The following is a 26,218-nucleotide window of genomic DNA, read 5'->3' on the forward strand; positions in this document are numbered from 1 at the left end:
TCAATAGAAAAAGAGGGAATCCTCCCTAACACATTTTATGAAGCCAGCATCATCCTGATACCAAAACCTGGCAGAGACATAACCAAAAAAGAGAATTTCAGACCAATATCCTTGATGAACATTGATGCAAAAATCCTCAATAAAATACTGGCAAACCGAATCCAGCAGCACATCAAAAAGCTTATCCACCATGATCAAGTGGGCTTCATCCCTGGGATGCAAGGCTGGTTCAACATACGCAAATCAATAAATGTAATCCAGCATATAAACAGAACCAAAGACAAAAACCACATGATTATCTCAATAGATGCAGAAAAGGCCTTTGACAAAATTCAACATCTCTTCATGCTAAAAACTCTCAATAAATTAGGTATTGATGGGACGTATCTCAAAATAATAAGAGCTATCTATGACAAACCCACAGCCAATATCATACTGAATGGGCAAAAACTGGAAGCATTCCCTTTGAAAACTGGCACAAGACAGGGATGCCCTCTCTCACCACTCCTATTCAACATAGTGTTGGAAGTTCTGGCCAGGGCAATCAGGCAGGAGAAGGAAATAAAGGGTATTCAATTAGGAAAAGAGGAAGTCAAATTGTCCCTGTTTGCAGATGACATGATTGTATATCTAGAAAACCCCATTGTCTCAGCCCAAAATCTCCTTAAGCTGATTAGCAACTTCAGCAAAGTCTCAGGATACAAAATCAATGTACAAAAATCACAAGCATTCTTGTACACCAATCACAGACAAACAGAGAGCCAAATCATGAGTGAACTCCCATTCACAATTGCTTCAAAGAGAATAAAATACCTAGGAATCCAACTTACAAGGGATGTGAAGGACCTCTTCAAGGAGAACTACAAACCACTGCTCAATGAAATAAAAGAGGATACAAACAAATGGAAGAACATTCCATGCTCATGGGTTGGAAGAATCAATATCGTGAAAATGGCCATACTGCCCAAGGTCATTTATAGATTCAATGCCATCCCCATCAAGCTACCAATGACTTTCTTCACAGAATTGGAAAAAACTACTTTAAAGTTCATATGGAACCAAAAAAGAGCCCGCATCGCCAAGTCAATCCTAAGCCAAAAGAACAAAGCTGGAGGCATCACGCTACCTGACTTTAAACTATACTACAAGGCTACAGTAACCAAAACAGCATGGTACTGGTACCACAACAGAGACATAGATCAATGGAACAGAACAGAGCCCTCAGAAATGATGCCGCATAGCTACAACTATCTGATCTTTGACAAACCTGACAAAAACAAGAAATGGGGAAAGGATTCCCTATTTAATAAATGGTGCTGGGAAAACTGGCTAGCCATATGTAGAAAGCTGCAACTGGATCCCTTCCTTACACCTTATACAAAAATTAATTCAAGATGGATTAAAGACTTAAATGTTAGACCTAAAACCATTAAAATCCTACAAGAAAACCTAGGCAATACCATTCAGGACATAGGCGTGGGCAAGGACTTCATGTCTAAAACACCAAAAGCAATGGCAACAAAAGCCAAAATCGACAAATGGGATCTCATTAAACTAAAGAGCTTCTGCACAGCAAAAGAAACTATCATCAGAGTGAACAGGCAACCTACAGAATGGGAGAAAATTTTTGCAACCTACTCATCTGACAAAGGGCTAATATCCAGAATCTACAATGAACTCAAACAAATTTACAAGAAAAAAACAAACAACCCCATCAAAAAGTGGGCAAAGGACATGAACAGACACTTCTCAAAAGAAGACATTTATGCAGCCAAAAAACACATGAAGAAATGCTCATCATCACTGGCCATCAGAGAAATGCAAATCAAAACCACAGTGAGATACCATCTCACACCAGTTAGAATGGCCATCATTAAAAAATCAGGAAACAACAGGTGCTGGAGAGGATGTGGAGAAATAGGAACACTTTTACACTGTTGGTGGGACTGTAAACTAGTTCAACCATTGTGGAAGTCAGTGTGGCGATTCCTCAGGGATCTCGAACTAGAAATACCATTTGACCCAGCCATCCCATTACTGGGTATATACCCAAAGGACTATAAATCATGCTGCTATAAAGACACATGCACACGTATGTTTATTGCGGCACTATTCACAATAGCAAAGAGTTGGAACCAACCCAAATGTCCAACAACGATAGACTGGATTAAGAAAATGTGGCACATATACACCATGGAATACTATGCAGCCATAAAAAATGATGAGTTCGTGTCCTTTGTAGGGACATGGATGAAACTGGAAAACATCATTCTCAGTAAACTATCGCAAGGACAAAAAACCAAACACCGCATGTTCTCACTCATAGGTGGGAATTGAACAATGAGAACTCATGGACACAGGAAGGGGAACATCACACTCCGGGGACTGTTGTGGGGTGGGGGGAGGGGGGAGGGACAGCATTAGGAGATACACCTAATGCTAAAGGACGAGTTAATGGGTGCAGGAAATCAACATGGCACATGGATACGTATGTAACAAACCTGCACATTGTCACATTGTGCACATGTACCCTAAAACCCTAAAGTATAATAAAAAAGAAAAAAAAAAAAATTTACCCTAAAAAAAGAATACACCCCCCAGATCAACAGGGAGATATTACAGCTACATTTGAGCCTTTTCCTTTTAAATTCGGAAAAAGGCATGAGGGGCCAGTCCTGGGCCCTGTTCCAAACTGGGGCATTTCCGGCTCAGGCCATTCCCTAACCCCTGTACAATGTCTGTCACCTGCCACAGCCGGGAGTGCTGTAGTAGATTTATGCTGCACAAAATCTGTGAGCCTTCTGCCTGGGGAACCCCCACAAAAAGTTCCAACTGGAGCAGGGATGATAGGATTACTTCTAGGCAGGTCTAGTTTAAATTTAAAAGGAGTGCAAGTACAAACAGGAGTCATTGATTCAGATTACAGTGGGGAAATTCAAATTGTTACATCTACTTCTGTTCCCTGGAAAGCAGAACCAGGAGAGTGTATAGCACAACTCCGGATTGTGCCATATGTAGAAATGGGGAAAACTGAAATTAAATGAGCAGGAGGATTTGGAAGCACAAATAAACAAGGCAAAGCAGCTTATTAGGTGGATCGAATTACTGATAAACATCCTACCTGTGAAATAACTATCCAGGGAAAGAAATTTAAAGGTTTGATAGATACAGGAGTGGACATTTCAATCATTTCTCTCCAGCACTGGCCGTCCATGTGGCCAATTCAACTCACTAAATTTAACATAGTTGGATTTGGTAAAGCCCCTGAAGTCTATCAAAGTAGTTATATTTTGCATTGTGAGGGGCCTGATGGACTACCTGGGACTATTCAACCAATTATAACTTCTGTACCTATAAATTTATGAGGTGGGGATTTATTACAACAATGGGGAGCACAAGTTCTAATTCCAGAGCAATTATACAGCCCTCAAAGTCAACATATGATGCATGAAATGGGGTATGTCCCTGGTATGGGACTAGTAAAAAATTTGCAAGATTTGAAGGAACCGCTTTAAGCAGAAAGATAAAGTTCCCACCAAGGTTTAGGGTATCATTTTTGATGGCGGCCATTGTTAAGCCTCCAGAACCTATACCTTTAAAATGGTTAACAGATAAGCCAATTTGGATAGAACAACGACTGCTAAGAGAAACTGGAGGCTTTAGAGGACTTAGTTACTGAACAATTAGAAAAAGGACACATAACTCCAATGTTTTCCCCTTGGAATTCTCCAGTTTTTGTAATTAAGAAAAAATCAGGTAAATGGAGAATGTTAACTCACTTAAGAGCCATTAATTCAGCTGTACAACCTATGGGGGCATTACAGCCAGGATTGCCTTCTTCTACCATGATTCCAAAAAATTGGCCTTTAATAGTCATAGATTTAAAAGGCTGTTTCTTTACTATTCCCTTAGCTGAGCAAGACTGAATGGTTTGCATTTACTATTCCTGCAGTAAACAACCTGCAGCCTGCTAAGCATTTTCATTGGAAAGTGTTGTCACAAGGCATGTTAAACAGTCCAACAATTTGTCAGACTTATGTAGGGCAAGCAACTGAACCTACTTGTAAAAAATTTTCACAGTGTTACATTATTCATTATATGGATGATATACTTTGTGTTGCCCCCACTCTAGAAATATTACTCCAATGTTATGATCACTGGATTGGAGCATAGTGTTGGAGCATAGTGTGCCATGGCCACACTATGTTCAACTGGTCTAAACAAAACGGTCAGATGGTAGAAATGGTAAGAAGTACATCAAGAGTTCCCAATGGCAGTATAGCAGCACCTCAACCTCAAATGATATGGCCTGCTATAGGAGCTAAACATAAGGATTTGTGGAAACTATTAATGGTTCTTAGTAAGATCAAAATTTGGGAAAGAATAAAAAAGCATCTAGAAGGACACTCTACAAATTTGTCTTTGGATATTGCAAAATTAAAAGAACAAATATTTAAAGCATCCCAGGCACACCTGACCTTAATGCCAGGAACTGGAGTGCTCGAAGGAGCTGCAGACGGATTAGTAGCTATTAACCCATTAAAATAGATAAAGACACCTGGAGGCTCTGTGATTTCAATGGTGATTGTGCTTTTAATCTGTGTTGTTTGTCTTTGTGTAGTCTGCAGATGTGGATCCTGACTCCTGCGAGAAGTAGCTCACTGTGATAAAGCCACCTTTGCTTTTATTGCCCTGCAAAAACAAGAAGGGGGACATGCTGGGGATATCCCCCAAATCTGGCCATAAACTGGCCCCAAAAGTGGCCATAAACAAAATCTGCAGCACTGTGATTTGTTTGTGATGGCCATGACACCCATGCTGAAGGTTGTGGGTTCACTGGAATAAGGGCAAGGAACACCTGGCCCATCCAAGGTGGAAAATCGCTTAAAGGCATTCCTAAACCACAAACAATGGTATGAGTGATCTGTGCCTTAAGGACATGTTCCTGCTGCAGATAACTAGCCAGAGCTTATCCCTTTGTTTCAGCCCATCCCTTTGTTTCCCATAAGGAATACTTTCAATTAATCTATAATCTACAGAAACAATGTTTATCACTGGCTTGCTGTCAATAAATATGTGGGTAAATCTCTGTTCAGGGCTCTCAGCTCTGAAGGCTGTGAGTCCCCTGATTTCCCACTCCACATGCTATATTTCTGTATGTTTGTCTTTAATTCCTCTAACACCACGGGGTTAGGGTCTCCCCGACCAAGCTGGTCTTGGCATTTAACCAACCAGAATTTTGAAAGTAATGTTTATTTAAAAAGTTTTTTTAAATCAAACACAATTTAAAAAATTAACTTGATAAAAATTTTGTGATGGAGAAAGATGTAGATGATTTTTAAACCTAATTTGTTTTGGTCCGTATTTAGAAGACTGCTATGAGCACTTGAGCCCCTTCTTCACTGGACATTGCTGGTTATTCTGGACACTGTGAGAATGAAGGATAGAAGCCATGTACTTGGCTATTGGCTCTTGTGGAAATGTAAAAAATGTGAGGGAAATACCTCCTGCTTTTCCTCTTACCTTATGTTTGGTAGGGGTAATAACCCTGTCCCCATATAACAGGCACAGTTACTAATAGTAACCTCATGAGCCTCACAGATGGGTCCCTCTCTGGCCCTCAAACCCCATTCTGGCCTCACCTCATCCTCCCAACAACATCACCTACCATGTTCTTCCCACCTAAGGTATTCTAAGCTCATGTTCATTGTGGTCATGATTTAAAAAAAAATTTTAGGCAAATTAAGTTGAACACGATTTAATTGAGCAAAGAATGACTTGCAAACCAGGCAGCTCCCTTAACCAGAATAGGTTCCGAAAAACTCCATGCTACTGTGTGGTTGAAGAGGATTTATGGACAGAATCAAGAAAGTGACATACAGAAAAAAGTACAGAAGTGAGGTGCAGTAACAGCTGCATTGGGTATATCTTGGCATTTATCTTATTTGAACATGATGTGAACAATTGGCCGTCTTTGATCAGCCAAGGCTCAATGATTGGTACAAGAGCAGGCCATAGTCTATCTATACATCAAGGTAAGTTACAGTTAACTAGGTAGAGAGAACCTTTTAGGCCAAACTTAAAATATGTAAGAAGACAGCTTTAGGCTAAACTTAATTTAACAATCTCTTCTTTTGGTCAAACTCTCAATTTTGTGTGTGACCAAAACTTAGGGCTTTAGTGCTACTCTGAGTCACTATCATGTTGGGCTTCTGGTCTCAGCAAATCATTCATAGATTGTGTTGTTTTCATGACTGTGAAAAGTAAAGTAGAGGTTCCTCTTCAAAGATTTTCCTCCCCATTTAATTAGGAATAAATAGTAACTTCTCTTAGAAGCAAAATTTATTCAAAGACCTGTGCTAACGTTCTTAAATATCTGCTAGCCATGATAAAGAAATCAATGTACTTTATGTTCTTAGCTCCCACAATTTAGCCTAAATATTTGCCCTGGCATGCTTATAGTGGTTCAAGCAAGCATTAGGTCATAGCCTGTTCCTCTTCCTTATTTGAAGGTGTTTTTACCTTTCTCAGTATTCCACAAGTTACTTCCTCCTTCCTTTGTTCTCCTCTGCCTTTGCCTCCTTTAAAAAGTTCTAAGTTGCTAGCCAATTGGGACAAATACAGAATGTAAGGCCCCATTCCAGCCAATGGAAACCGGACACAGTGGTAGTGTGGACATGTCAGCTTATAAATAACCCTGTCTCCTTTGTTCAGTGTACTCTCATGGGAAAACTGCTGGCAAGTGTACCCTTTCTGCAGGAAGTAAAAATAGCCTTGCTGAGTAAACTAAATTTATGTTCAAGTGCTATTTCTTTATAGCACCAGGGAACAAGCATTTCAAACAATGATCATACATTTCTTTGAGTTTTTGTCATTCCAGTCAAAGAGATCATTTGCCATTCCATAGATGAGTGCACACAAACATTTAATACTTTTGAGAGAATACAGAATACTTGGGAGACTACTGTTGTGAGTATCCGGAGGATAATACCAAGAGTTTGGAGTATGCTCCTTAGCCAGGGTTCAAACCAAACCAATTAAAATAAAATAGATCAAGGAGTGAGCTAGATAGGGTACTTGTTTTAACCCAGCAGGCTGTCTGTTAATTCTCTGCAACTAAATCTCTCTTGTACCTATGTATTCAACCACGTGCAGATTCTTCCGCATTCAGCCATTAGGTCATCTAGAGTTATTCTATTATCTAGCACAACTATAGCAAGAGAACTTGAAGAAGACTGCTGTACAACCAAAGCCTTCGCAGTAGAAGCTGATACAGAGCCCACTATGAGGGACAAATGTCTAATCATTGCCTCATTTATATTTACTCCAAATCATAGAAAAAGAGACCTAAGAAATGATGCCCATCGACAAGGATGAAGGCCTCCTGGCAATATTCTCTTCACCCTATGCTGTAGGTTAACAGGAGTGAACCAATGTTCTGTCTCTGACTGATTACAGAGCAACAAAGCTACCATTAAAATTCTTCATCCACATTGGCCCTTCATCTTTTATCCTTCAAGGCATAAGGTTGGCCATGTATAAAATTGGCTTCAAAATACTCCACAAATAGGCTGGGTGTGGTGGCTCAGGCCTGTAATCCCAGCACTTTGGGAGGCCGAGACGGTCGGATAGCAAGGTCAGGAGTTCCAGACCAGCCTGACCAACATGGCAAAACCCCGTCTCTACTAAAAATACAAAAATTAGCTGGGTATGGTGGTGTGCCCCTGTAATCCCAGCTGCTTGGAAGGCTGAGGCCAGAGAATTGCTTGAAACTGGGAGGTAGAGGTTGCAGTGAGCCAAGATCGCGCCACTGCACTCCACCCTGGGTGACAGAGTGGGACTCTTTCTCAAAAAAAGAGAAAACACAACAGAAAACAAAATATCCCACAAGTAGCTGGGCGCGGTGGCTCATGCTTGTAATCCCAGAACTTTGGGAGGCTAAGGCGGGCAGATCACGAGGTCAGGAGATCAAGACCATCCTGGCTAACACGGCAAAACCCCATCTCTACTAAAAAAATACAAAAAATTAGCTGGGTGTGGTGGCGGGCACCTGTAGTCCCAGCTACTCAGGAGGCTGAAGCAGGAGAATGGCGTGAACTCAGGAGGCGGAGGTTGCAGTGAGCCAAGATTGTGCCACCGCACTCCAGCCTGGGCGACAGAGCGAGACTCTGTCTCAAAAAAAAAAAAAAAAAATCCCACAAATAACAGTATGCCATATGAGTTTACACAAAGCCCCTTTTACAATCCTAATGTTCATAGAAGCATAAGGAAGGAAAAAATTAAGAGAAGCATGAGTCTTCTGATAGCAGAGAAGTCTTGATCTGTGATCTTGAGAAAGCTGTCCACATCTACAATATCGTCTGCTTCTGGAGAGAAACTTCCCTGGTTAGCTTTACCTTAGTTCTCTACTGGGTGTGCAGCTCCAAGAAGTGTTCTTCTGAGTTGTGAGATTATGGACCCAAGATTCAAGGTCTCAAGTTTTGTTACAGAGTGGTGGCAAAGACAGCCTTTCTCTGATGTTGTTTTCTGAAGACCCAATGTCTAGGTTTTAGATTGTGAAGGGTTTGATTGTCCTCGGCCAGTGGCTCATGAAAGCTTCCTTTGCCTGGTGAAAACATTCTGGCATAATACATTAAAGTTTTGCAGCATTTAGTCATATCGGAGTTTAGGAATGAAAGATATATGAGGTTCTATTATTAGGGCACAGGCCTTCCAGTGAGTATTTCATAAGCGGTCAACTTATGTTTTCCATTGGAAGTGGATCTGATTGTCATTAATCTGCAATATCTTTGACCAAGGCAATCCAATTAATTCAGTTAGCCCTGACTAGTGCTATTGGCTCTGTAATAACTTATCTGCTCTACAACTTGTCCAGTGAAACGAGTACTTCTATCACTGGAGATTTCTCCAGAAATGTCCCATGAGAGAAACACATTTCCTAAGGACCTTTTCGCTACTGTTGTAGCATCAGCCTTCTTGCACGGAAAACCCTTTATACAGCCAGAAAACACGCATTGGAAATGACAATTGAATGACATTCCTCTATAAGTGTTCAAATGGCCCAAAGGTAGCAGAAATGTATCTAAAGTTTTGATTGTCTTCTCAGGATTATGGGTTTAATGCACCAAACATTGGACATATATATTTGTTTTGGATTATTTTATTTCTTCCATGGAAGAGCCCTGGAGTGTAGAGCTATAATAAGAGAAGCTTTAAGGACTCAGGGAAGACTGGGCAGCTGTCCACACTTTCCACGAGTCCACACTTAACACTGAATTCATATTCTCTTAAATGCCAGTTTTGTTTCCCCAAATCAAGTATATTGCACCGTTTATTAAGTAGGTTACCATTAGACTTAGATAATGAAGTTCATTCAAATTGCGTAAGTAAATGATTTCAATACTGGCTGATTTAATATGAAAATCTGGCAGAGTATGTCCTTGATATTCAATTAATTCTTGTCCTGCTTGGGTTAGCAGTTTCATAAAATAGTCAAATCTCTTCATTAGAGTTCTGGTACTCATCTGGTCCAAATGAAATGACTCTAAAATTATCAGAAATTTGTATTCAAGAGTGCTTATCAGGGTCCTTTCCATCCTCCCACGAACCTCCTTGAAGACACAATATTCTAGGATTTTACTGGCTTGTGAAGACTTTTCAGAAAGTTCGTAAGACTTAAGCAATTAGCTGTCAAAATGACTTAAAATAGTCTTAAAGACACAATAGATAAGAAAATTTGATTATTTCTGTGGCCTACAATTATTTTACATAGTAACCACAATTATGACTTATAAGCTACCAAAACATATGTTAGGAATCAGAAGTTTAGAAATCTCATACAAATTTGGGACATATATTAATAACATATCCATAAAATATAACTAGAATAAGGTTAAACATTACATCTTATTAGATAATGCTTCCCACATAATTTAAAATAGCAAATAAACCTGTTTATTATCTCTCTTTTGGATGCTTCAAGGAACTTCTGTAACATCCCAGAATTAATTTGGGGTCCAAAAGACTTAATTTTAAATTTAAAATGTGATTTTTGGGAAGGATGTGAAATATATTAAAGGTTTAAAACATTAGGTCAAAATAGAATCACAGGTCACTGTAAAATAATAGTCATTCCATTTAGACAAAGTGATAATTAAAAGGTTTTAAAAAGCAGAAACCTGTTTTTAATAGAGAGGAGACTCAGTTTTCTGAACACTTGAAAGACCTAATAAAGACAGCATGAGACAGAATCTGTCTCTCTTCTTTCTTCCTTCCTTTTTTTTTTTTTTGCAGATTATTAGAAGAGTATGCAAAAATATTTTATCGTCTCTTACTAATGCTACATGAAAGTCTTGTTCAAAAGAAAAAAACTTTTACATTAGCGTGTTACCAATACAAAGCTAACTTTAATAATAAACAAATAACATATAAACAAGTAATAATATACAAATAAATAATAAACAAACATATAACAAATTCATCCAATCAGTCAGCTTTTGACTACAGTTTTTCATAACCTTTTACAATCTCTCACAATTTTTTCTATTCTCTTTTTCTTTTGTGAGATGGAGTTTTGCTCTTGTCGCCTAGGTTGGAGTGCAATGGCACGATCTCGGCTCACTGCAAGCTCTGCCTCCTGGGTTCAAGCGATTCTCCTGCCTCAGCCTCCCAAGCAGCTGGGATTACAGGCATGTGCCACCACCCCTGGCTAATTTTGTATTTTTAGTAGATACAGGGTTTCACCATGTTGGTCAGGCTGGTCTCCAACTCTTGACCTCAGGTGATCCACCCGCCTTGGCCTCCCAAAGTGCTGGGATTACAGTCATGAACTACCGTGCCCAGCTATTCTCTTTTTCTTTACAACTTTTTATATTCACTGTTTTATCTTTTTTTATTTCTTCAATTTGAAACAATCTTTAAGTAACATTTAACTAGACAGAATTGCTTTTTCTCCAAAAACACACATTTCATGGCTTTACAACTATATTCACCCAAAACATACTTTGCTTTTTATACACTCTAGATACATAATTGTTTTTCTTATATCTAGCAGTTTTAATTACATATATTAGCTACCTAGCTGACAACTGGCAGCACATTCCAAGGTTGCTGGTACTTCTGGTCATCCTTGGCCTTTCTTCTGGTTCTGCCTTTTGGTGTGTTCCATAAATTTCTTCATTTGGAGAAAATTTCTCACAAATAAAGTTTCACTCAAGGCATAGACCATCTATTCGTTTCATTTTAGCATATCTTCTGAAGATCATCTTCGTGTCTCATAACCAAGGATATTTATTCTTTCCAAATTTGTTTTTTCCCTTCTAATGGACTGTGGCAACTTCTCCTTGTGCCAATTTGGAGTATAGGTGAAGAGTAACACACGTTGGGGTAGCCTGTTCCAGCATCTCCAAGCAGTAGGTCTTTCCCTGGACTGTTCACAGACTGTTATCCCCTGTGGGCCTGGATAGGAGGGGTCCTCAGATAGTCTCAGGCCACACACATCACCAACTGAAGGAATTACTAAAACAGTATGTGACTGTTTTTAAGGGACCCAGGGAAAGTGGGTCAGATGTAGGTGATAAAGTGTTACTGAAGGCAGCCGCATCTTAGCTCACCAGAAAACAGGCTGTGGGCTCTTAGAACAGGTTACAATGTGTACTGAGCCAGTAAAAATGTTATTCATCAGACAATAGCCAAAGCTGCTCTATTCAAAGGTTGAATATCCTCCCTCCACTTGTGGAAACACCATCTCTGTTTGTGCAGCAAAACACATGGGGAGACAAAGGCTCAGACACCCCAAATCCACATTTCTACTTTTGTCACTGCTGTCTTATCAGTGACATTTTCACATATTTTATTCTGTCTTAAAATTTCTATTCCGCTCATTTCTATTTCTATTCATGAATCAACAGGGCACTATTTTAATTCCCACATTTTAATAATTTATAATAGGGTGAATTCATTCTTTTTTTTTCCTTTTTTTTATTTTCGAGACGGAGTCTCTCTCTGTCACCCAGGCTGGAGTGCAGTGGTGTGATCTTGGCTAGCTGCAACCTTCACCTCCGGGGTTCAAGCGATTCTCCTGCCTCAGCCTCCCAAGTAGCTGGGACTACAGTCACGTGCCACCATACCTGGCTAATTTTTTATTTTTAGTAGAGATGGGGTTTCACCATGTTGGACAGGCTGGTCTTGAGCTCCTGACCTCAGGTGATCTGCCCACTTCAGCCTCCCAGAGTGTTGGGATTACAGGTGTGAGCCATCGTGCCTGGCCTTTTTTTTTTTTTAATTTCAAATTGTCCATGGAGTTTTTTGTTTATTTTTCATAGCAATACATTTTTAAGATCTTCAGAACACAAGCCCATCGTATTATATTTGGGTCAAACTCAACATACACATTTCTTGAAAGATTATTGGCTTCTCAATATTATTGAATTTTCTTACCCAAACATTTGGTGTCATTATTTTTCATTTGTATAAGTCTATTTTCATGTTTTTCAGAAATCTTTTACACCAATTTCTTACTAAATTTATTAAACATAATTTTCTGTAGAATTCTGCCAATTTTTTTTGCATTGATGAACATAGTCACATGACATTCTCATTCATTCTATTAATGTGATTAATTTCATCAATGAATTTCTTAATATTGAGTCATACTTCCCTTTAAAACATAAAAGGTGATTAATTATGCATTAATATACTGATGCAATGGTTTCTAATATTTAATATTTTTACCCTTAAATGTATGTGTCCTTCTTGTCTATAGTATTCTTTTTTTTTTTGAGACAGAATCTCGCTCTGTCGCCCAGGCTGGAGTGCAGTGGTGCCATCTCAGCTCACTGCAAGCTCCGCCTCCTGAGTTCATGCCATTCTCCTGCCTCAGCCTCCCCAGTAGCTGGGATTACAGGTGCCCGCCACCACAACCGGATAATTTTTTGTATTTTTAGTAGAGACGGGGTTTCACCATGTTAGCCAGGATGGTCTCAATTTCCTGACCTCATGATCTGTCCGCCTTGGCCTCCCAAAGTGCTGGGATTACAGGCATGAGCCACCACACCTGGCCTTGTCTATAGTATTCTATATGGCTGAATCTAGGCAAGGTTCTGGTGTCACCTTTATATACCCTTCCAAAAAACGATTTCAGGAAACACTGACCTCTCTATAACTCTTGAGTAGTTTAAGTAGCATTGGTTTATTGATTACTTTTTCAGTAGAATTTCCCTCTCAACTACATAAACTTGGTGCTTGTGTGTGTGAGAGGAAATTCCTTATTAAATGTCTTTGTTTCTTCTATGAATATTGCTCAGTTTAGAGTCTATCTCTATTGAGTCACATTTTGATAAAACATATATTCCAAACACACACACACAAACACACATATGTATATATGCAATCTACATGTGCATATCAATTTGCACTGAATTACACAGATGTCTCTCTTTTGTCAGTGTTGAACCTCACGTTCTTCCTGGCACTGTAATCTGTTGACAAATCCTTCTCAAGTTACTTGTGTGATCCTATCTTTCTATTCATAATTGAATGATTGTTCATCTAAAGAATTTGGGGAGTAACAGAAAATTAGAGTTTCAGCAAAAACACATCCCAGGAGGCACAGAATCCAGCACCCACCGTGCTTCACTGTCATCCCCTTCTGTCACAGACTCCACATTTTCTGCTTCCTCCAGGAGAGCCCCTGTCTGCCTCAAAGGATCATGGAAAAGCAGAGCCTCTCCAGGCACTGCCATCTCTCTGGAGGTGCTGCAGGGAAGTTGTCAATTACCCCAAACAGGTAATTGTAACTGGGACAAAGTTTTTCAAAAATATTTTCAATTCCCCAAGTGTGTACTGTCATTGTTGCCACAGATAATGTATAATTGCAGTTCTGTGGGGCGGTGAGGTCACAGGATCCCGAGCCCGTATCTCAGACCTGGCCACCACCCTCCACACACTTGCTGGCTGTCCTGACAGTCACTGGGTTCCAGAGCCCGGCAGCAGGGAGGCGCCTGATGGGTGTGTTACATTTTGATCTATGAGAGAGCACCTGCAAGGGGAGGAAGTTGTCAGGAGGTGGGGTAAATGCTCTGGTGTGGAAAGGGAACTTCACTGAGCCAAAAACTGACCAGTGGGGAAAGGAAATAATTGCTGGGTCATGGGCTAAGTTGTGGAGGGGGAACAAAGTTTTAATAACATGAGCCAGTCCCCAACTGTGTGTGGCTCATTTAACTTAACAAAATCATCGTGCTTGTCATTGTTGGCTTTTGATACAAGAAGCCAAAAATCTGTTTTTGAGTTTTTTTTTTCATTTTATTTTTCTTTTATCGTTTGAGGTGGAGTTTTGTACTGTCGCCCAGGCTGGAGTCCAATGGCGCGATCTCAGCTCACTGCAACCTCTGCCTCCCGAGTTCAAGTGATTCTTCTGCCTCAGTCTCCTGAATAGCTGGGATTACAGGTGCCTGCCACCATGCCCGGCTGATTTTTTGCTTTTTTAGTAGAGATGGGGTTTCGCCATGTTGGCCAAGATAGTCTCAAAGTCCTGATCTCAGATGATCCGTCAGCCTCGGCCTCCCAAAGTGCGGGGATTACAGGCCTGAGCCACCGTGGCTCCCAAAATCTGTTTTTGTTGATCCTTCTTGTCTAAGATCTCCTTACCTGTTAAATGGGAATAATGCATTTATTTTAAAGTTTACTAGAATAATTTGGAAATTAATCCGCTAGTTGTTCTATCATTTCCACAAGAGTCAGAGAGATTTCAAGATGTGTGGAAGCATTTATACAGTTCCTTCATGCCTGTGAAAATGTATAAGATGTAGCTGATTAAATTAACTTATTCTTCTCAAAAGTATTAAACGTAGGGCTTTAACCTACTCTGGACATATAAAGTACCTAATGGAGACTGTGACGGGTGGTGACAGGAAACATCTGGTCTCACTCAACATGGTGAAACCCTGTCTCTACTAAAATGCAAAAAAATTTAGCAGGGTGTGGTGGCATGTGCCTGTAGTCCCAGCTACTCGGGAGGCTGAGGCAGGGGAATTCCTTGAACCGGAAGGCGGAGCTTGCAGAAAACCTCTAATATGAGGTTTTCATATTAGAACAAAAGCCATGGACTTCAGTAGTTTTCTGAAGTAAATTATTTGGTAATATTTACTCTGTCTTCAAAAATGTTATAAAGCCATTCTTAGGCTCAATACTCATCTTAGTAACACTTAATTCAGTGAATAATTTTCCCTACCTCGAGTTTTCCTTTTAAATAATAGGCTTATATTTTGATATGTGTAACAATTCTGACATTAAAATAATTTTTCTTTTTTTTTAGGTGGAGTCTTTCTCTGTCACCCAGGCTGGAGGACAGTGGTGGGATCTTGGTTCACTGCAGCCTCCGCCTCCGGGGTTCAAGCAAGTCTCCTGCCTCTGCATCCCAAGTAGCTGGGATCACAGGTGCATGCACCACCATGCCTGGCTAATTTTTGTATTTTTAGTAGAGACGGAGTTTCACCGTGTTGGCCAGGCTGGTCTCGAACCCCTGACCTCAAGTGATCTGCCTGTCTCAGCCTCCCAAAGTGCTGGGATTACAGGTGAAAGCCACGATGCCTGGCCTGAAATAATTTCATTTGATATTTTTGTATTCATAAACAAATACTAAATTTCTCTGTAATTAATGACAACCTGGTTCTCCTTTACAGTGTTTTATATCCTACCCATGTCCCTTGTCCCCTTGCTTAGCAGCAGTCATTTCTGTATCCTTCTTGGTTAAGATGAGAAAGAATCTTCTTTTTTAATTTCAACATGAAATCATTTAAGCATTCAATAAATTTCATTTGGTCTTGTATGATTATTCTTTTAGGATTATACTAAATCAGTGCATCTATATTCTACTTGGATTTCTGAATCATTATAGGTGATATTTGCTCATGAAATAAGCAATTAGATTTAAATGAGAAATTGCCACAATCAAAAATTAAGAAAAAACTATAACCAGGTTTAAAGAAAGTGTCAAGATATACAACATAAAATGTGTGAAACATTAGAAAAGCATAGCTATGTCCAAGGGTAAGACACACAGTAATTAAACACATTGTCCAATTTTGATTCTGCCTCTTACAAAGAAAAGTCATTAAGCTTCCCTGTGTAAGAGCTCCTTACCTGTAAAATGGAAATAATAAAGCACTTATACCACAGAATTATTGTAAAAGTTATATGTAAAACATTAATATAGTACTCTTCTCGTGGGGATGTATATGTTTTTCTTTTTAGAGCAAAAATCTTATTTAAAAAACAAGGTCTGGTCGGGGATTGTGGCTTACGCCTGTAATCCCAACACTTTGGGAGTCCGAGGTGGGCAGATCGCGAGGTCAGGAGATCGAGATCATCCTGGCCAACATGGTGAAACCCTGTCTCTACTAAAATACAAAAAAATTTAGCAGGGTGTGGTGGCATGTGCCTGTAGTCCCAGCTACTCGGGAGGCTGAGGCAGGGGAATTCCTTGAACCAGAAGGCGGAGCGTGCAGTGAGCTGAGCTCATGCCACTGCACTCCAGCCTGGCGACAGAGAGAGACTCTGTCTAAAAAAAAAAAAAAAAAGTAAGTATTAAAAATAAAAAAATAAAAAAAGGGTCTAATAAGAAAATGTCTAAGTTGGAAACAATGGTAAGTGGACAATAGTGGATTTTATTTGCAAAAGTGAAACAGCCTTTATGTTTCCACACAGGGTTCTCTCACTTTGTAATTATCAGACACTGAAAAATGACAAATGGCCTCCACAGATTTTGCAATAGGCATGATCTTCTTAACTCAGATCTTCTTATCTCGGATTCCTGGGGAATTTCTTTCTTCTTTACCACTATAGTTTCCTTTGTTTCACCAGAGGTATGTTATGGTCCACAGATCTGATTCTCAAGCCTCTGACCGTAGCCAACTCCTTGGTTATACACTCTAAAGGAATCCCACAAACAATGGCTGCTTTTGGGTTGAAAGATTCCCTTAGTGATATTGGATGCAAACTTGTGTTTTATGTTCACAGAGTGGGCAGGGCTGTGTGCATTGGCAACGCCTGCCTCCTGAGTGTCTTCCAGGTCATCACCATCAGCCCCTGCGAATTCAGGTGGGCACAGCTTAAACTACATGCTCCCGGATACATTAGGTCCTTCAACATCCTGGTCCTGTGCTGGATTCTGAACACGCTGGTAAATATTACCGTTCCTCTACATGTGACTGGCAAGTGGAACAGCATAAATAGCACAAAGACAAATGATTATAAGTATTGTTCTGGAGGAGGTAGGAGCAGAATTCTACAGTCATTACGTATTGTCTTGGTATCATCCCTTGATGTTTTGTGTTTGGAGTTCATGGCCTTGGCCAGTGGCTCCACGGTTTTTATCCTGCACAGGCGCAAGCAGCAGGTCCAACACATTCATGGGACCAACCTCTCCCCCAGATCCTCCCCTGAGTCCAGAGTCACCCAAAGCGTCCTGGTCCTGGTGAGCACCTTATGTTATTTTACTCGCTCTCCTCCATCTTTACACATCTTTTTCCTAATCCCAGTTGGTGGCTGTTGAACACCTCGGCACTGATCACTGCCTGTTTTCCCATGGTCAGCCCCTTTGTGCTCCTGAGCCGCCATCCCAGGATACCCAGGCTGGGCTCTACTTGCTGTGGAAGGAATCCACAGTTTCCTAAGCTGATCAGATAGTTCTTCGATTTATGTGGATTGTTTTCTTTCTGTACAATGAATGGCCATTTGTTGATTTCTTCCTGCAGAAGGTTAAGCACCACAATTGGCAGTCAATTGCAAAGTGTGTGTAAGGCTCAGAATCTGTCTTTGCCCTTCAAGGATTTTTCATGTATCATAAACGACAGTTACAGATGAAATGTTTTGCAAAGTGCTTTCATAATTTTCATTTTGTTAATGTTGCAATGGAGAAGTTTAGAGGCAAATTATTCATTAAATGTGGGCCTCTAATAATTTGTAACAATGCAACTTTAAACCAATTAATAAAAAATGTCATGGAATTAACTGGGCACAGCAGTGTAAGAAAAGTTTAATGAAATAAGCTTTAAGTGATGATCAATGAAGAAAGTGAGAAGAAAGTCATAGTTCACGCCCTTTTTTGTTTTGAATTAATCTTCATTTTTTTTCACATTTTCAAGTTGTAGAATTTTCTTTTTGTCCTTGATGATTATACTTTATTTTAATGAGACTAGTTTTTGATTATTTAAAAATAATTCTGTCCTTCTGTAATTTTTCTGATGTGTAGATCCTATGTTCATGCTTCTTATACGAAGATTTTCTCTCTTTTGGTTTTGAAGGAGCATTCTCTGCTCCTTCACCTGAATGTTCAGCCTTTTAATCCAGAGTAATTGTATAAAACTTGGTATTTATCCAACATATTCTGTTGTTTATATGTTTTTGTAATTTATGCTTAATATTTTGAGTTTCAAATTTTTGCTATTTATATGATTCTACTGTTGTTTCTTCTATTTTTGAATAAAATCTAGATGCATACTTTTCTAAAAGGTGAGAAGGAAAAATAGAAGTTCTACCACCAGGCCTGGGATGCAGTTGGAGGGAAAATAATGTTATCAGATCCCTCAGGATGTTAAAGACCAGGTTTTGTCATTTTACCTTAAATTCATTTTTTCCTTTAATGAATGCAACCTTTTTTTTTTTTTAAATTGCAAGTCTAGTCGAATAGACCAAATGTTCCTACTTCTAAAATAAGCTACAAGTAATCTTTTTCTATGAAAATGCTGTGACTTGGTGCCACAGCTAAACTTTCTCTAATAGCAGCAGTATCATCAGCCCATGGCAGCAAAGAAATGCTAATTTCTGGCATCCCAGGGGCTGCTATTGAAGCAACTTCATAAAGCATGCAGATATCTATTCTGCTGAAGTTTCAAACAAATAAAAATGATCATTGTGCTTGTGGGTTTCGTACCTTTCAATATATACATAAATGATGGCAAATTAACAAATAATAGCAGGTCCTTGATTTCCAATAAAATCACAAGGCAGAGGGTTGGCAGTGAAAAGAAAAATGTTTAGATTGGAAAAAAGTTACAAAATGGTGTTGGCATTCACAGAAAAGATCATGCGGAGATCAGATCCATATTGACTAAACATTGAAAATTCAGCTACAATCCAAAGAACCCTGTCTGAGTCCAAAGGCAGCTGATGGAAATGAGGGACTCCGACGGTATCTTCTCCAGAGCAGAACAGTAATGTTTCACTGGAATAATCGCGAAAGGGTGAATGAGCTGCCATCATACTTCTTTTTTGTAATTCAAAATAAAAGAAACACAATCACAGTGTCAGAGGCGTTCAAACCAGAGTGACTCCATTTTGAGTGAGGGCTAGGAAAATGAGGCTGGCCTCTACAAGTTTATGGTTAAGGGAACAAATAATGTTTACTAAACAGATCCAGACTTGGGAGTGTCCAGATATGCTGATATCTGGAGAACAAAGGCATTCCTAATTTTGCTTTAAAGATAATAATATTGATTCTTGCAAAATATAGTAATTAAGAAAATTAATCCTTTATCATAAGTCCTTGTAGCAGGGCACATCTCCCCAAGATCTTTTTTTATCCTGTACAAACATTGTACAAACATTGTACCTAGGGCTGATGCCTTCCTCCTCTTACTCTCAGGAACGCCCTGCTCGGTCTAAGGAGTAGCTGTCCTTTTACCATAATAAACTTCCTTAATAAACTTGCTTTCTTAATAAACTTGCTTTTGCTTTACACTGTGGACTCACCCTGAATTCTTTTTTGTGTGATATCCAAGAAACCTCTCTTGGGGTCTGGATCAGGACCCCTTTCCTGTAATAACAGGACAAAATAAATTACAGAAGATTGGACAGAGAAAATATAGAAATTCGCAATAACGGCTGGGTGTGGTGGCTCACACCTGTAATCCCAGCACTTTAGGAGGCCGAGGCGGGCAGATCACTTGAGGTCAGGAGTTTGAGACCAGCCTGGCCAACATGGTGAAAACCTGTTTCTACTAAAATACAAAAATTAGTCAGGTGAGGTGGTGGGCATCTGTAATCCCAGCTACTGGGAAGGCTGAGACAGAACAATTGCTTGAACCTGGGAAGTGGAGGTTGCAGTGAGTCAAGATCATACCACTGCACTCCAGCCCGGGTGACAGAGCAAGACTCCGTCTCAAAAAAAAAAAAAAGAAAAGAAAATTCAGATTGTTTCCTTTCTTTGCTTCTGGTTTTACAGAGACTCCTTTCTGAACCACCAGGAAGGTATAAAAATTGTCTTGACTCAGGGCCTATCCTGGTAGTCACTCCTCATCAATGGAGTCACACATTTTGCTACTTCTGGTTTGAGAACATTCCATGTTATGTATTCAGATGACTCTGCAGACTCACTGTCAGTAGTTATTGTTTGTAGATTTCTTCTCATTTGGGCTGAGGCTTCACTCAAAAATTCACTGAAAACTGGCCCTCTGGTCGCCTTGTGTGGGCCTCCCGCTTGGCTGCAGCCCCTCTCTGCCTGGCTCTGCGCTCCTGCCCCCCAGGCCTGCAGCTGCGCTCGCCACCCAGGCTTGCGTGGCGGGTGGCATTTTACCTTAAATTCTAAAAAGAAAGTTCTGTGAAATCTGTGAATTTTTTGTGGGAAGAGAGTCGTCCATTTCAAATATTTTAAGGTAAAAATGGACGCAGTGGTCTGGGTGGAGCGAAATGACCACAGGACTGTAGAAAGAGATTCTCATTAGAATTCGACTCACAGCTGATGAATATGAGACTCATCAAGAAAACTGCCTAATTTTTGGGACCCTGTGAGGGTAGAATATGCTGTATTAGCAATAATCCCAATTAGCCTGTTCAGAAGAAATAGCCATCAGGGTGACCTCTGGGAAGTGAATCTGGCGGAACCAGTCACCGTCCGTGGAGGAGCCGACGCCAGGGACTCTGGGGAGGCTTATGCTTCCCTTTTTCTGGGGAGTTGGTGGCAATTGCTGCCTTGAAATATTCAAGGGAGCCAATTTGAAGCAATCATAATACAAACGGGCTAATCATGTGGCTGAAGCGAAGAATTTCCACAGATATTTTCTTATTATTGTTAGGTAAAGCAGGTAAAATGTCTTGAAAATTCAAATATTTGAAAAATACAATGCAGAAGTTTGGTCCAATGGACATATATCGAAACTGGGCTACGTATCACATCACTCAGCAGTATGGAATGACTGAAATAATGTAATCACAGAGGGAGCCTTAACGAATGTAAAATATTTTAATCATAGAGATTAACCTTACTACTATTAAATAATAATATTTTGAAATAGTTTATGAAGCAATTTAAAATACTGAACCTAAAAACTGAGCAATATTCCTAATTAATATTTAGAACTTTTCAGATGAAAAGAATAAAAATTCTTCATATTCAAGTTGTGCACTGTATTTGTTCAAAAGCAGAGAAAATTAGATGGCTGCAAATTCAAATACGACAATAGAAGATGCCTGACAGTATGTGTTTTTGAAATTAAATTAAAAAAAGAAGCTTCACCTTGGTCAGGAGAGGTGGCTCATGCCTGTAATCCTAGCACTTTTGGAGGCTGAGTTGGGCGGATTACCTGAGGTCAGGAGTTTGAGACCAGCCTGGCCAACAGGGTAAAATGCCATCTCTACTAAAAATACAAAAATTAGCCAGGCGTGGTGGTAGGGTCTGTAATCCCAGCCACTTGGGAGGCTGAGACAGGAGAATTGCTTGAACCTGGGAAGCGGAGGCTGCAGTGAGCCCAGATCGCACCACTGCTCTCCAGCCTGGCTGACAGAGAAAGACACTATCTCAAAAAAATAAATTAGACGCTTAGCCTAAATAATGTGTTATCATAAAGTATAATGTAAGTAAAAAATTTAGAATAAGTATTACATGGAATATAATAAAATAAAATTAATGATGAAATAGAGCTTACTGCAATGTAAATAAAAATGTGTAAACATATACTTAATATTAAAAAATAAGCAGTATTTAAAACTTCATGGAGATTTTTAAAAAGTCTACATTCCAAGACAAACAACTTTACGCTAATAAATTAGAAAACTTAGAGGAAAAAGTGATTTCTGTTAAATAATAAGATACCTAATACATACATTATGTCAAAACTTAAAACTAAGGAAGTGTAAGTCATGGATTTGCATGTATAATTAATATACAGGTACACAGAATGATTGAGAAGGATTCATTTCAGAAATACAGGACATGCCAATGAGAGAATCAGCTCATATTATGACATGAAAAATTAAATGAGATAACAGCATTCATTGAGTAAATCACTTCATGCCTTTGTAATTTTTATAAGTAAATTAACTTAGAAAAATATTTTACCAGAGAATGTTTTAATTATTGGTGATAAGAACACATGAGGATATAAGAATAAAACATAAATGGCCAGTGAGCACATGAAAAGATATTCAGAATTCTTGTTCATTAGGGAAATTCAAATAAAAACCACAATGAAGTGTTAGTTCACACCCACTAGGATGGCCATACTCAAGAAAACAGAGAAACAGAACTAATAGAATGAATATCTACATCTACATCTATATGTCAAGGTTTACATATTTTTTCACCCACGTGTGCGTGGGTGTGAGTGTGTGCGTGTATGGAATAAAGCTATTTACAGTAGTGTCTTAGCAGAAGGCCTTCCCTAGCCCCCTCCAGGCTCTGGATTAGAGAACCTTTTTTTTGAGATGGATTTTCTTTCTTGTTGCCCAGGCTGGAGTGCAATGGCACGGTCTCGGCTCACTGCAACTTCCGCTTCCCGAGTTCAAGCAATTCTCCTGCTTCAGCGTCCCAAGTAGCTGGGATTACAGGCACCCGCCACCATGCCTGGCTAATTTTTTTTTTTATTTTTAGTAGAGACAGGGTTTCACCACATTAACCAGGCTGGTCTTGAGCTCCTGACCTCAGGTGACCCGCCCACCTCGGCCTCCCAAAGTGCTGGGATTACAGGCGTGAGCCACTGCACCCAGCTTAGAGAACCTTTTGCTCCTGCACTCACTCCAGTCCACCAGTCCAGCACTCATCCTTGTTCACAGTGTGGTGTGCCTGCCTTTCACCTAGGGAAATGGAATACATTACCTCATCAACACCTCTTTGTCAATCTCTTGTCTCTGCTCTGCAGACTTTTGAGCCATGATCTGAGGTGTGAATGTGATGGGTCACTGGGTTTCTGACAACCCAACACCTGGTTCTGCTCAGGACAGGCCAGAACCACATGACATCACACCCACTGCACGAACACACATAGGGAGGTGTGGTGTGACTGTCCAGGTGGGATTAGGGTGGTGGCCAGACATTGATTGGCTTGCTCTTGGCTGCCAGTGTTACCTTTGAGTACCTCCTGAACACGGCCAAAGGTGATGGTGTTGAGGGCTGACCCGATGTCAGCAGCTTCAGAAAAACCTATCATTCAAGATTTTCTGGTGCCAGAACTATAGGAAATTGGGATCAGCAGGATAACACTAGGTAACATCTAGTTCTCTTTAGTATCTTCAGCCAAGTGAGCTGGGGAGAGACTGTTTCTAGAATGTGGCTGCCTGGTTTCCAATGTTCCAAGTTCTGTTGGGGTCTATTGTCAAGGAAGTGAGGTCACTCTTTGGGGTCCCTTACCTGGGGCTACTCCTGAAGGGATCTTCTATTGCTCTCAGCACTCCTGGTTCTCAAATCTTCAAGTGACACCGCTGGGTGTCCTGGGTTTCTGACTTGAAGGCAGCAGATAATGGGAATTCTCAGCTTCCATAGTTACATGAGCCAATTTCTTAAAATGAATAAACATTTATTAAGTATTAATATCTATACTTAACTAAATTGCATGTATGTATTTAAAGTAAGTTAAAATAATTTATTTAATGATTTGAGTTATTTAAATTTAAGCAATTTAAATTGGTTTTGTTTCTCTGGAACACTCTGTCCTAGAGGTCATGTCATAATCACCTGAATAATCTGCAGGTGCAGGAATCACTTTGTTCAGCGATACTCAACCATGATGGATTGTTTAGCAGAAGACAGACTGACACATTTGACTCTACAAAGTCTGGTAAACTCTCTTCTTTATCATTATGTCTCCCTTTTCCTCACTGGGTGCAGGTTAAGGTGCACAGATTTGATTCTCACACACCTGATTATACCCAACTCTTTGGTCATTCCCTCTAAAGAAATCTGGCAGACAATGACATCTTTGGTTTGAACAACTTCAACGATTTTTCATGTGAACTTCTATTCTTCCTTCAGAGACTGGGCAGGGGTGTTCCTCCTGGCAGCACTTGTCTCCTGAGTGTCTTCCAGGCCATCGCTGTTTCCCCAGGGACTCCAGTAGGGCAGAGCTTAGAATAATAGTTCCCAAGCTCATTGGACATTTGATTCCCTCATGCTGGATCCTAAACACACTAAGAAATAATTTTCCTCTTTATGTGTCTGGCTATAACTCAATGCAGCCATCACAAGGAAAACAGATAATGGCTACTGTTATGCTGTGATTCATTCTGATTCCTTGATGTTTTGGATTTGGGAATCACGGCTTGGGCCAGAGGCTCCATGGTTTTCATCTTGCGCCGGCACAAGCTGCAGGTTCAACACATTCATGGGACCCACTGGCTGTTGAGGTCCTCCCCTGAGTCCAGAGTCACCTAAGCCATCCTGGTCCTGGGGAGCATCTGTGTACGCTTTTACATCCTCTTTTCCTTTTGTCAATTTTTGGCTCTTTTTAATCCTCTTGGGCAGTGGCTGGTGAACATTTCTGCCCTGAGTGCTGTGTGTTCCCCAACTCTCAGCCTCTTTGTTTCCATCAGCTGTGACTCTGGTGTCTCCAGGTTCTGATTTGCCTGACACAGAATACAAAATCCGCTAATTTTATCATATATATGTATGTTGTGTATTTTTGCACAATGTTCAGTTGTTTACTCATCCCCCACAGAATTATAAGCACAGTTGTGAAAGTGACATTACAAGGGATTGGTGATACATACAGAAAAACACCTACATATGTCTAACTGTGTGGGGATAATCAGACTATGTTTGTTATTCGTCAAGCAATAATATTGGACAATTATGCTTTAAGAAATGTAAAAATAATATTAATTATAACAATGTTAAACTACTTTAACTGTATTGTCTTTTTTATCTGATATATCACCATCCTCACTGATTAATTGGTTAAAATCATATATAATGTATCTTTACTTTTTCTACTTTAATTTTAATTGGTTAAAATTACATATATCTTCTAATTTTTCTACTCCTTCAAGAGATATAACTAAAGCATAAATATATATAAAGATTATGTTTATGTTTTAGTTGTATCTCTTGAAGGAATATCCAATTGAATATAGTCAATTAATATTTGACTTTGACAGGAATAATTTAGCTATTTTTGTTTAATATTTTCAAGGCTATATTTGGCATTGGATATACCAACTTTCTGTATTCTTCTGAATACCCATCATCTTTTCTGATTCTTCCAATTTTAATGTCTTCTATGTTATATATAGATTTTTAAAAATCACAGTTAACATCTGTTATTTAGGAGTTATATGCAAGCATATCTTAGTTTTTAACACAGAGGTTACAGCAGACTTTAAAATATTAATCATGGTATAAAGTTATTTAATACTTTCAACCTCCACTTTGACAACATTAAGGCATTAATTTACTAATCAAGCCAGGTGAGGTGGCTCACGCTTGTAATCCCAGCACTTTGGGAGGCCGAGGCAGCAAGATTGCTTGAGCTAGGGAGTTTGAGACCAGCCTGGGCAACACAGCGAGACCTAGTATCTACAAAAAAATTAAAAACTTAGCCAGGCATGGTGCCACATGCCTGAAGTCCCAGCTACTCAGGAGGCTGAGGTAGGAGGATCACTTGAGCCCAGGAGGCCAAGGCTGTGTGTTCTCTCTGTGTGTTTCACTCTGTCTCAAACAACAACAACAAAAATCACTAATCCATTTATGTTCTCTCTTTGTGTTTTAATTGATATGTATTTTTTTTTTAAAGTTGGAATACTTGCACAGGCCATTAGTGCACAACTAAATGAAATTTTAACAAACTGAACCCAACTCTGTATGCATGTCTTAGGTTGCAAAACAGAACATCGTCAGATCCCAGCCACCTCCTTGTGCCCTTCCCAGTCACTACCCCAGGAGTAACCACAACTCTGACCCCTAACAGTATAGCTTACCTGTACTTTCACCTGTTTTGTAGCTTATATATACGAA

At 39.7% G+C, this 26,218-nt stretch overlaps 1 protein-coding gene across 1 annotated transcript; it reads left to right on the forward strand.

Moving 5' to 3' along the window:
* The first annotated feature begins 16,746 nt into the window (after window positions 1-16,746).
* On the forward strand, window positions 16,747-17,685 carry LOC116470413 (vomeronasal type-1 receptor 3). Its single transcript, XM_032155935.1, is given in 3 exon segments — window positions 16,747-16,797; window positions 16,799-17,516; window positions 17,519-17,685. Coding segments are annotated over 3 exon segments (936 nt in total).
* Window positions 17,686-26,218: the final 8,533 nt, after the last annotated feature.

Source organism: Hylobates moloch, unplaced genomic scaffold (assembly GCF_009828535.3).
Source record: "Hylobates moloch isolate HMO894 unplaced genomic scaffold, HMol_V3 SCAFFOLD_6, whole genome shotgun sequence".
Classification (NCBI taxonomy): Eukaryota; Metazoa; Chordata; class Mammalia; order Primates; family Hylobatidae; genus Hylobates; species Hylobates moloch.